The 12,969-nt window shown below is 37.2% G+C and overlaps 1 protein-coding gene across 1 annotated transcript; it reads left to right on the forward strand.

Annotated features, from left to right (window-relative positions):
- The first annotated feature begins 8,990 nt into the window (after window positions 1-8,990).
- Window positions 8,991-12,152, forward strand: LOC132162951 (uncharacterized). The gene is made up of 5 exons (XM_059573159.1): window positions 8,991-9,208; window positions 9,377-9,661; window positions 10,061-10,336; window positions 10,475-10,685; window positions 11,931-12,152. The coding sequence occupies exons 1-5, from the start codon at window positions 8,991-8,993 to the stop codon at window positions 12,150-12,152; spliced, it is 1,212 nt and encodes a 403-aa protein (XP_059429142.1).
- Window positions 12,153-12,969: the final 817 nt, after the last annotated feature.

Below are 12,969 nucleotides of genomic sequence, written 5' to 3' on the forward strand. Positions count from 1 at the left end.
TTTAATTTTTTTCTAATCTTTTCTGTTTGCTGCAAGTTTGTTTTTGATCTACAACAGTGTGATCGAGCGCATGTCCTCTGCGAGTGCACAACTATCAAACAGTAGTACTGAAGCTGCTGTAGACGCTATTTTATTTCTATCTGCAGCAGTGCGATTGAGTGCATGTCCTCAGCGATCAAGCACACCAAGTTGTTGTATTTCTATTTTGCAGCAGAGCTACCAAGCACCCAATTAGAGAAATCAAGCGTACCACTGCGATCGATCACATGCCCTCAGCTATCGAGCGCACTTCTAGACAGCAATACTAAAGCTGCTCTAAATTCCGAATCTAATTGGTTTCTTATCTTGCAAGGTCATCGATCTCAAAATGTAGCCATCATTCCATACGATGGCTGCCCTATGCACTTAAGCCCTTCATCAAGCTAGGGTACATGATCTCCTTCTAGGTTTTAGTATCTCCATTGTTGTTCAATTTTTATTCTTTGATTATATTGTTACAACAATGTTAACCACTTGAATGGTATTTGGTTAAAGTATGTATTTCTTTTAAAGACAAGTGTTCTTGCAGAGTTTGAGGGTATGCTATGAGCCATACCTATTCCAACTAGCATCTCACAGAGAATAGTTGTACTGAAGCTCTTATCAATAATTTGACTGAAGACGGTAAACTTAGCGCTCTTGGGCAGCACCCTATTCCATGACAAGTGTTCCTACATTCAAGTTTGGGGGTATGCTACGAGCCATAACTTTGTCCAACCAGTTTTCTCATATCCCGGGTAAGATCTTTCCATGTTTTTCTACACATTGAGGGCCATGTGTAATTCAAGTTTGAGGGTATGGGGAACACACACACACTTTGTCTAAAAAATTTTGAAATTTTTAAAAATTTAAAAATTGCATGTTCATGTTATTCCTAAGAGTTTGGTTGATTTAGAAACTATGATTTGAATTTCATTGGTGAGCTTAAAATGTTGAACACATGATCTGATGGCGAGAATTCAAAGTCTGGTTACTTACTTTTGACATTTGAAAATTCACTTGTTTTGATTTTAAATTATCACAAGCACATTAGCACATAGTTTGTAGGGTATGACATGTTAGTCTGATTATGCATGTTTCAATGACTTGGGTGAAGCTGGGTGACTTGTTGGATGGATACTTTGGCATTTATATATCTAAAAAGAGAAAAGGTGTAAAGAAAAAGAAAAAAAAATTGATCATTGTGCGATTTTTGCTAAGTAACTAAACATTTTACTTTATTAAGCAATGAGTGTTCACGTCAAATGGTGAAAATTTTAATATGATTAATATCATGGCTAGTTTGGTCTCGTAGCGTTTTTGACTCGAGTAAGTAATGTTTGTGGGTAACATTTCTGTTAATGCAGAATCCCACCCTAATAACACACAATATTGTCCGCTTTTGGCTCCCCCCAACCAGACTTCCTAGGAGGTCACCCATCCTGGTACTACTCCAGCAGAAGCACGCTTAGCTACGGAGTTCTGATGAGATTACGACCATCTCGACTTTAAAACGTGTTGTTGTCATTAAGAGTGTAGTATACATTTAAGCACATCCCCATCTCTATACCCAAGCGATGTGGGACGTCATAATCTCCCCCTCTTAAGACCCAACGTCCCATCTAGTGATCCTCATGGGATTAGCCCATTCTTGGTGTCCATCCCAGGGAGTGCCCACTAGCGACCTTCATGGGCTTGTGCACGCTCCTCCCATCTCAGGCTGGGCAATGGCTTTGATACCATTTGTAACATCCCGATATTTCTCTTCTTTTATCTTGTAAATAAATTTGAGTGTTACGCTGAAATAATCTCACATAGCGGAAAAACTGTAATTATGAATACAAAACAATACCGTTAAAATACATTTCTTAATACAAAAATACCCAAAGCTATACCGTACATGGCATTTATACAAATCTATCCGACAGTTCAAACTCTAGACAAAACTTAACCAACTTGGAATCTCTGTACATTTCAATATGAATCTCTTATTCTGTGAAGTAGTGAGTCAATTGATTTCCGACAATATAAATCATTGTTGAATCATATGTATCAAAAAGCCAAACAAGTTACAAAACCACAAGAATCCATACTATTGGATATCAATATCATACTCAGTAAGTAAGAATACTTATAATGGGTTACAGGAATGAATCATCAAAGGTAATTATTTGTCGAAACTCATTGTGCTGCAGTTGATAATTACCCATAAATTTCCCAATCACTATCTCTCTCTCTCTCTCCCAAACTTTCTTTCTCACCTTCTCTCTCAATCTCCTTTCTCTGATTTCATCTCAATCTCTTAGTTTTATTTCTTGTTTCATATATTGTGACGTCCCACATCACCTGGGTATAGAGATGGAATGTGCTTAAATGTATACTACACTCTTAATAACAACAACGCGTTTTAAAGCCGTGATGGTCATGATCCCATCAAAACTCCGCAGTTAAGCGTGCTTCTGCTGGAGTAGTACCAGGATGGGTGACCTCCTGGGAAGTTTGGTTTAGGGGAGCCAAAAGCGGACAATATTGTGTGTCATTAGGGTGGGGTGTTACACACTTCCATGTCACTAGGCAGATTAGGATCCCTTGGGGGCTCACTATTGTTGTGCCTAAATACTACCTAAATTAATAGTTAATATTTAGTACATTTTAATTCGCAAGTACACAAGATCAAAACAATAGTATAGTGCAACAAGTACAAAATCATTCCCACGAGGATTGTGATTTTGTTTAGAATTAATTAAAAATATCAATTTGTCACTGAATTGATATTATGAAAAAAGAAATAAAAAGATAAATGAAAAACTAAAGGTAGGGCTTTGATATCCACCACTAATCAGGCTTAGATAATATAACAATATGCTAATGATCCAATCATATTATGAATACTTAATGTTTGCCAACCTAAGGGTATGGGTGTCTACTCCTTAAGCTATTGATTTTCTTTAGCAAAGAATTAGGCATGAGTGTCTACTCTAATTCTTTTCTTTCTTAAAGGATTTAATTTGGGTGTCTAGTAAGTTGTTCTTTAAGAAAGCATAAATCTATGGAAATCAACAAACACATAAGGCCTACGGCATGGGTGTCTACTCTCGGTTTTCCATGTTGATTAACCTAAGAATCTGGTGTGGATATCTTTTGTTACTTATGTTAAACCCAGGACTCGGTCATCGAAATTGATTTAACTAACTAGTCCATACCACATGCATATAATAGCCAATCACATACATATGAGGAATTCAAGAAAACAGGAATTAATCAAATTAAGCAACACAATATGATTATCACAAAGGCGCCAATATTGAAATATTAAATAAACATAATTACGGCTTCAATCTAGCCCTCCTTAAGAGTGAGTTACACATAATTAAAATAAAAGAAAAGGAAAAGGAAAAGAAAGAACCGAAAACCGCTCCTAGAAGTAGCCTCCAATTCCTCTCCCCAAATTTGTCTCCTTCCAATTCTCCTAAATTCTCTCTTGAATTGTGAGGCTTAGAGTTCTATTTATAGGGCTTAGGAGAGTCCTAGAAGCCCTAGTAATCCTAGAAATTTCGTAGATTTAAGTCCAAGTCCAATTAGGAAAAAGAAAACCTAAGTCCAAATCGGAATAGGATTCGCCCAAAATTGCGGTACCATTTTACGGGGAGATTTTAGCCTTGCGTCACTCCGAATTGGGAAAATTATATTTCACATTGATTTGTATAATTTTTAGTTATCTTTCTAATGCCACTTGAATCACCTCAATCGAATATTTGAGATGAAAGTTATGATCAAAATACCGAGAGGTATGCGGAATCCAATTTTGAATCCAATCCGATTTTGACTCCAATTTGAGAAATTCCGATTTAATCCTTTCCTTTATTTGATTAACTTAACCATGATTAGCCAAGCTTAACCACATATTCTAGGTCATTCCAATTTGCCCTTTAAGCTTTGGAACTTTTCCAGAAACGCTTTCTTTTTTTCCAAAAACCTAAAAAAAAAAAAAAAATACAAAAAGGAAGAAAAATGGCATAAATTAACCAAACTAAAGGATTAACACATGTAAGTTAAGGGCTTAAAATATGAATATTTTAGCACTTAACAACTATTCTTATGGTGCTCAACTTGCTCAGGGTGTTCAACTTGCTCCTCTTTCTCTTCCTCCTCTTTGTTATCCACAATTTCCTCACTCTCATGTGTGATGGTGACTTGGGCATGCTCATGATAAGAATTTTCGGAATCATCCTCATCAATCATGTAGTGTCTTTCAGCCATCAGCTGACCTTGAAGCTCTTCTTCCTCTATTCTGTTGAAGTCAGCAACTAGATGACCGATCTGTCCTTCTATCTTGGTCATGGTCTGCTTAAGTTCTTGTATGTCTCTGCCGTTAGCCATGTTGGAATTCCTCAGCTCCTATACAACTTGATTGGTAAAACCTTTTAGCTCTTGTATAACTTGGGAGTTGGACTGGTTGACTTTTTCTATTAATGTTTTCATCATGTCTTCCAGTGATGACTATGGTGCAGGCTATTGCACTTGAGTAGTAGACTGATAAATTGGAGGTTGAGCTTGATGATCGAACTGCGGATATTCTAAATGGTGCAATTCATCAAATTGGTGAGCATAATTTCCTGTAGCCTGAGCTAACCATGAGAAATTAGATTGGTTGCTCCATTCCGGGTTGTAATAATTAGAATTTAAATCAAACTCTAAACTGGAGAAATTGTTGTTCATTTGTTCATATGAAAAATTAGATCTAGCTGCTCTGATTTGATATAATTTGTCCCATAAGTCGTTGATCTGAGCTCGCAGATCTGGACAATTGTTTTCCTCATGATAAGGATTGAAACAATATGAACATGGTTTATGTGGGTAAAAATTTTGATGGTAGTTGGTAGGAGCTAGTGTCCTACAACTAGGAGAAGCATGTTGAATAAAAAAATTATTAAAATTATTAAACTAAAAATTCATACTCCACCCTCACTCTATTAGCATACAGATTTTCCACATAAAACATTAACCATTTTTTTTTATATATATATAAAATAAACTAAAAAAAGCGACTAACTAACAAAAAATAAAATAAAACAAAAATTTAAAAACTCACAAAAAGGACTAATAACAATTTTTTGGCAAAAATCTACAGAACTGCTGCAGTTGCTACCTTTGTTGTGAGTACGATCGATCGCGCTGATTTGCGATCGATCGCAGGTGCGCTTGAGATTGCTGTCTTGCTCCCGAGTACACTCGATTGTAGCAGGGCTGCGATCAATCGCACTATTAGGGGCTGCGACAGAACTGTAAAACAAGCCAAAAAAAAAAAAAAAAAAACAAAAAAACATAAAAAGAAAATTTTTTTTTTTTTTTTTTTTTTTATATATTAGAAACAAGAATAAAAATTGTAGAAAAATAAAATCCTAATTATAACTTGTAGAAGAATAAAACTAATCTAGAAATAAATTGGTTTTAAAAATTAAACAATTCCCCGGCAACGGTGCCAAAAACTTGTTGTGCAAATTTATTTAACTCGCAAGTGCATGAATCGATTGTAATTTAATGGATTGCAAATGCAAGGTCGATCCCACAGAGAATTGTATTTTTGAAAGAGCAATTTCAATCTAAACTAATTAAATCCTAACCTAGTTCCAAAAAGGTTTTTAATTTTGATTTTTGAAATTAAAAGACGAACACAAACTAATTAAAATAAACTATGAGATAAAATACTAAGGTTTGGGAATTCACACTCACCGAATCATAACAACATACTTCCATGTTTATCATTAATCTGAAGTTCTCAAAATTAAAATCTTAGATATGTTTTACTATACTTCAAACAATTAATCAAAACCATCTCATGTATCCATTCATTGCACAAATCACAAGAGAAATCCAATATCAATTAAATCATCAGATGTACTCATAAATTACAGAAGATATCCAATCTTAATTGAAACACCAAATGTATCCGTAGAACAAATCACAAGGAATATCCAATTATTTAGGCAAATAAAATCAAGCAATCAATTATATGAAATTATCTTAAATCATCAAGTGTATCCTTGAATCACAAAAGATATCCAAGAATCACTCCACACATTGAAAAGAAGTAAAACAATCGAAATATTAAACCCAATAAAATCAGATAAATAAAGACTTACATGAAAGTATTGATGTTCTTCATCGGTGAGACTTCATCCTCAACCTTAGTTGGGAATTAGCTCCACATAAAAATAAAACCTAAACTAAAGAAAAACTAAAAGAAAAGCTATGGATTACATTCTGTCTCCAAAATTGTATCCCAAAACTAGTCTATGAAATTGTATATTTTTTGAATGCAAAGAGGTCTATTTATAGGCTTAGGGAAGTCCTAGAAGCCCTATTAATTCTGGATAATTTGGAGGTTTGTCTCCCAGTCCAAATAGAAGTCTGAAATCGGAATAAGATTCGTCCAGATTTGTGTTCTTTTATTGTGGGGCAATGTTGGTATAGTAACCGTCCGAATTAGGAAAATCCTATATCACAATGAACTGTATTATTTTGAGCTAGCTTTCCAATGCCGCTTGAATCACCTCAATCCAATAATTGAACGGAAAGTTATGGTCAAAATACTGAGACATGTGCAGAATTTGAATTTGAATCCAGTCTGAAATTTTATCCAATCTGATCTTTAATCTAATTTAACATTTTTCTTAGATTTAGTTAAACTTGACCACATCATCTACGTCTTCTCAATGTGTGCTTTCTTCCAAAATTTGCACTTTTTCCTTTAAAGCCATAGTTTTTCTTCAACAACCTACAAAATACTAAAAACACAAAACTAACATAAAACATTAAATAACGACATGCTAAAGGATTAACTAATGTAAATAAAGGGGCCCAAATATGCAATATTTGGCACGTACTAGTAAGTCCTTAGGTGTTTTACATCTAATGCCCTAAAACCACCTAGTTTGGGAGTCATTGGCCTAACACTCGTTAAATGGGTCAATTAGAAAGCATAAGGGAACAAAACATTCACAGCCTAACTATAAAAAAAATAAAAATAAAAATAAAACAGAGAGAAAGAAAAAGAAAAAGTTATGCCATAGTTATTCATTCTAATGGGATTTTGGTGAACTTTGAGATATTGAGACATTGCACATTGGAAATAATTGGAAGCTTCATATTTGTGTGCTAGTTGAACTTGTGATGCCTTAGCTTGTCTTTTGTGAGTAATTAGACTTTAAAATTCCAATTCATTGTGACGATGGAGTTTATCCCTTTTAAGCTTCCTAATGAATGAAAATCATGATTTTGAGTGATACTTAAATTCTTGGATAGCATAAACTCTTGCATGATGTTTGTGGGAAACATTCCTGGAAAACCCTCACAAGACTTCACTCATCCTCTAGGGAATTCCTAGGGGTTTAAAAGGCTTGTTGCATATGCTAAATGCAATCGTACATCCCACGAAAGATGGATTTATCTTTTTGTTTTCTATTTTTCCATTTAGTTTTTAGTTTCGTATTGCTAAGGGACTAGCAATATGTAAGTTTGGGGGTGTGTTAAGTGCCGAAATATTCATATTTTAGCCCTTAACTTATATTTTTTAATTCCTTAAGTTTTGTTAGTTTGTTCAATTTTATTTCCTATTTGGTATTTTCTTGGTTTCATAGGTTCTTGGAAGAAAATGAAGCAATTCTGGAAGTATCGGGCTTAAAGAGTAAATTTGGAAAAAGCTAGAGTTTCTGGTAGTGCGATTGATCGCAGGGGACCTGCAATTGAGCGCACTATAAGCGAAATGACCAGACAAGCACAAGGCGTGCCCTCGTACGCACAAGAAACAGCCTCAATCGCACCTGCGATCAAGCGCCCAACACAGGAGATCGATCGCAGTCCTGCGATCGAGCGTACACGGGTTGCGATCGAGCGCACCCATGCATGAGGAGCAAGTCAACAGGGCCCTATTCCGGAAAGTCCTCTTTTTCAACCCTTCAAAACCCTAGGCGACTTAGAACGTAAAAGCTATGAGTTTTAGGGTTTCTAGAGTGTTCCTATGGCCTATAAATAGACCCTTACGCCTTTAGGATAGATACAATTCCAAAGAGAAGAATTGGAGCTGTTCAAGTTCAATTTTTGGATTTATTCTATTCCTTTTTATTTTATTTTATGAAGATGTTTAACATCAAACTTATGTGTAACTAAACTACTTAGTTGGGCTAGATTGAAGCCCTAATTATGTTATTTAATATTTCAATATTGGCGCCTTATGATAATCATATTATGATGCTTAACTTAATTAATTCCTATTTTATTGAATTCCTCATACGTGTTTGCCTGATCAACATATGCATGTGGTATGGATTAGTTACTTAAATCAATTTGGAAGACCGAGTCTTGGGTTTAATGAGAGTAACAAAAGAATTCCACACTGGGTTCTTGGGTTAATCAACATGGAAAATTGGGAGTATACACCCATGCCCTCGGTTCCTTGTGTTTGTCGATTTCCATAGATTTATGTTTCCTTAAAGAACAACTTAGTATACACACATGCTAAATCCTTAAAAAAAGAAAAGAGTTAGAGTATACACCCATACCTAACTCGTTGCTTAGGAAAATCTATAGCTTAAGGAGTATACACCCATGCCCTTAGGTTGGCAAACATTAGATATTCATAATATGATTAGAGCATTGGCATATTGTTATATTATTTGAGCATGATTAGTGGTGGATATCAAAGCCTTACCTTTTATTTATATTTACTTCTTTTCAACATATTAATATCAATTTTGTGACAACTTTGATATTTTAATTAATTCTAAATAAAATCAACAATTTCCATGGGATCGATCGTACTTGCTGCACTATACTATTGTTTTGATCTTGTGCACTTGCCAGTTAAAACGTACTAAGTATTATCTATTAATTTAGGTAGTATTTGGCACAACACTAGACGCCTCTATGCACTACTAGCCAAGGATGTCAAGTTTGAATGGACTGAAGAATGCATGGATGCTTTCAACACCTTGAAAAAGCTGCTCACATCTGCACCCATAATGATAGCACTTGATTGGAGTCTTCCATTTAAGCTCATGTGCGATGCCAGTGACTTTGCATTGGGAGTTGTTTTATGTCAAAGAATCAACAAGGTACCTCATGCTATATACTATGCTTCTAGAACTTTGAATGATGCTCAGCTAAAGTATACTACTACTGAGAAAGAATTGTTAGTTGTCATATTTGCTTTGGAGAAGTTTAGGTCATACTTGATCGGTTCTAAGGTTATTGTATTCACTGACCATGCTGCGTTGAAATATTTGTTTGCTAAGAAAGATGCAAAGCCTAGATTGATTTGATGGGTACTTTTATTACAAGAATTTGATCTTGAGATTAGGAACAAAAAGGGCACTGAGAATGTGGTTACTGATCACCTATCCAGGATACTTCTAGATGAAGAAGGAAACGAGCTGCCCTTGAGTGAAAACTTTCCAGATGAGCAGTTATTTACAATAGATGTCCAACCTCCATCGTATGCAGATATTGTTAATTATATAACTACTAAGGTGTTTCCTCTTGGAATGTCTAGTCAGGAAATGAAGCAGTTGATGTCTATATCAAGACAGTACCATTGGGATAACCCTTATCTTCTCAAATTCTACCCTAACCAAATCATCCGAAGGTGCATGCTAGCGGAGGAGCACAAGAGCATATTACTGCATTGTCATCAATTTGCCTGTGAAGGGCACTTTGGAGCCAAAAAAACAGCACTTAAGGTATTACAATCTGGTTTTTATTGGCCTAATGTGTTTAAAGATGCTATTGGGTTTTGTAGTTCTTGTGATAGATGTTAGAGGATAGGTAACATCTCATCCAGAAATCAGATGTCATTGCAAAACATTCAAGTGGTAGAGCTCTTTGATGTATGGGGTATTGACTTCATGGGTCCATTTCCTAACTCATTTGGTTATTTATATATTCTTGTGGGTGTGGATTGTGTGTAATGGGTCGAGGCTGTCCCCTCAAAAACTAATGATGACAAAGTTGTTGTGAAGTTTTTGTAGGATAATATCTTTACTAGGTTTGGGAGTCCAAGGGTAATAATCAGTGATGGAGTAACCTACTTCAACAACCAGCCTTTTGCTCCTTTGATAAAGAAATATGGGATCACACATAAGGTTGGCACTCTATATCATCCTCAAACCAGTGGTCAAGTGGAGATAAGCAACAAAGAGATCAAAAGCATCCTAGAAAGGACAATAAATACCAGCAGGAAGGATTGGTCCTTGTGCTTGAATGATGCATTGTGGGCCTATAGAACTGCATACAAAACCCCTATTGGGATGTCCCCATATAGGTTTGTTTTTGGGAAGGCATGTCACCTACCAATAGGGTTGGAGCATAGAGCCTACTAGGCCATCAAGAATATCAACTTTGATATGAAACAAGCAGGTGACAAGACAAAGTTGCAACTGAATAAACTTGAGAATGCCAGGCTAAACAAGGAAAGAACCAAGGCATACCATGATAAGCAGCTTGTCAGAAAGGAGTTTCATGTGGGACAGAAGATGTTGATCTACAATTTGAAATTAAGACTCTTCCCGGGTAAGCTCAAGTCTCAATGGTTTGGTCCTTGTGTTGTCACCAAAGTATTCCCTCATGGAGCTTTGGAGATTCATAGCCCAGAAAAGAATCAGACATTGAAGGTAAATGGACACAGAGTGAAGCCATAAATTGAAATGAACTTGGTACCAAGTGAGGAAGATTTGGCACTCCAATTTGTCCAATATGTAGCATTACCGAGAGTGCTTGAGCCACATTTAGTGAAACTCAAGTGCGTCTCCCTAGAATAGTAGCACTGAAGCTACTACCAAAAGCGTTTGAGCAATCTAGAAACTCAAGCACATCTACTCCAGTCAGTGGTACTGAGGCCACTGTGTGCACTAAAATCTATATCCTTTTTATTCCTGTCTTGTTTTCAATTCTGTAATTTTTGGTTTTGCTTTATTTTCTGTTATTTCAATAATTTTGTTTTAATTTTATTTTGTTTGTTTTCAGTTAATTAGTTAAATTTTTGTATTGTTTTATTTGGTTGTTTTCTGGTTTCCTGCTTGCTGTTCTGTCTGCATGACTATGATCGAGCGCACCTAGTGTGCGCTCGAGCACAATCCCGCCTGTGTACCCCTGTGCGCAAGAGAGCAATCCACACACACACACCCCCTACATGAGTATGATTGAGCGCACCAATAGTGCAATCAAGTGCACTCGAACAGAGGCACACGTGACCAGTTTTTAGGTCCCAAAACTCCCTTTCCCCTTTCATTTTCCTAGCCCTGTGAACCCTTTTCTCTACACTTACACACTATCGCCCTCTTCCACACTGCCGCCCAGCTCAACCACCAACACACCGCACCACCCAAACGCCGACCCTACACTTATCACATCCCTTCATCTCTCTCTTCCATTTTATTCCCCATTTTCACATAAACCCCATTTTTCTTTTCCCCCAATTTCCCCCATATTTTTCTGTTTTGACACATACAATCCATGTATACAGATTGTACTTGTCTTCTATGGTTGGGTCTGCTTGTTCTGCAGGGGGTTAAGTGCCAATTTAAAGTGGTTTTACGCCACTTGGTTTTGGGAGTGCATACCACCTGTTTGACAAAAAGCCTGAACCAAGCTACAATATGTCTAAGACTTGAGCCTCATCCTCTCAAGCATCCAATGCCAGGGTGAAGCCACCCTGACCCACTTTTGAGCAAAGGGAGCTCACTTTGGAGACGACATTTGCAATCCATGATGACTTCAAGCAACTTGAAGCCACTAGCTAGGCGATTGAAGAGTTCAAGCACCGTGGGTTGAAGAGGTTGTTCAAGCCTGTCACCTCAACGGCCTACAAGAGCCTGATCACATAGTTTTATGAGCACCTTTCTTTCAATTGCTACAAGCCAGGTGTCATGTCCTCATCCGTTCAAGGCATGGATATTGAGGTGACTTCAACCAACATAGCCACTGCTCTAAAGTACAATAACGAGCACCCTCCAGAAGAAGAACAGTTTGAGGAGAAGTCTCCCATGCTCACCGTTGCAGAAATCATTGGCGACATGTGTGAGGGACATTTTGTTGATGGACACAACAATGTAGGTAGCAGGACCAAGATGCCTCCATGACTCTGGCTTGTAGACTCTATCCTGCATCGGAATGCATGCCCCTTGGAACACAAAACTCAAAGGCGAGACCCCTTCCTCCGTGCACTTTGGAAAAAGGGCGTTAAAGGCACCTCAGCAGATGGACCTGTCAAAGAACACCCACAATTTGGCAAAATCCAATGTAACCAAAGTTACTCACACATGCCAAGGGTGCCTCGGGCGCCAACAACTGAGGCAGAGAGAGTAGAGGAGGCGGTGCCGATGGACACAGATGACCATGTAGCTAAGCAAGCTGGGGAATAGGAGACCATCACCATGGGCATTTCACACTATCAATTCATTTGTGATGAGTTTTCATTCCTCCGGTATGAGCTAGCTGACCAGAAAAGGGAAGCTCGGGAGGACAAATTCTTGGCTGACCAACGTTTACAGGCGTAGCAAGAACTGCTATGGAAGAAAGGAGAATTGCTAAATGTGCAAGATGAAATGCTGTGGCCCATTCTAGACCGATTGCCACCACCTCCAGGAGCATCTTCTTCTGGACAACATTGAGGGGAGGACATCAGTCTGGCTGAAAACGTTAAACTTAGAGCTCATGGGAGGCACCCCACAACATATCTTTTTATTTCTTTGTTTGTTTTCAATTTATTTATTTTTTATTTTTTATTTTTGTTATTTTCAGGAACAAGTGTGTTTGCGTTCAAGTTTGGAGGTGTGCTACAAGCCATACCATTCCAGCCGGTTTTTTCATCTCCCGGGTACGATCTTTTCATGTTATATACACATTGTGGACAATGTGTAATTTAAGTTCGGGGGTATGGGAGACACACTTACGCAC

The sequence above is a fragment of the Corylus avellana genome, chromosome ca10 (genome assembly GCF_901000735.1).
Source record: "Corylus avellana chromosome ca10, CavTom2PMs-1.0".
Lineage (NCBI taxonomy): Eukaryota > Viridiplantae > Streptophyta > Magnoliopsida > Fagales > Betulaceae > Corylus > Corylus avellana.

Bases quoted from the DNA above. Each gene is read 5' to 3' on its own strand.
- LOC132162951 (XM_059573159.1), top strand. From the start codon at position 8,991: ATGGATGCTTTCAACACCTTGAAAAAGCTGCTCACATCTGCACCCATA. The intron at 9,662-10,060 runs GTGCATGCTAGC...TATCTTTACTAG, and splicing joins CCTAACCAAATCATCCGAAG to GTTTGGGAGTCCAAGGGTAA. The intron at 10,337-10,474 runs GTTTGTTTTTGG...TGAGAATGCCAG, and splicing joins ATTGGGATGTCCCCATATAG to GCTAAACAAGGAAAGAACCA.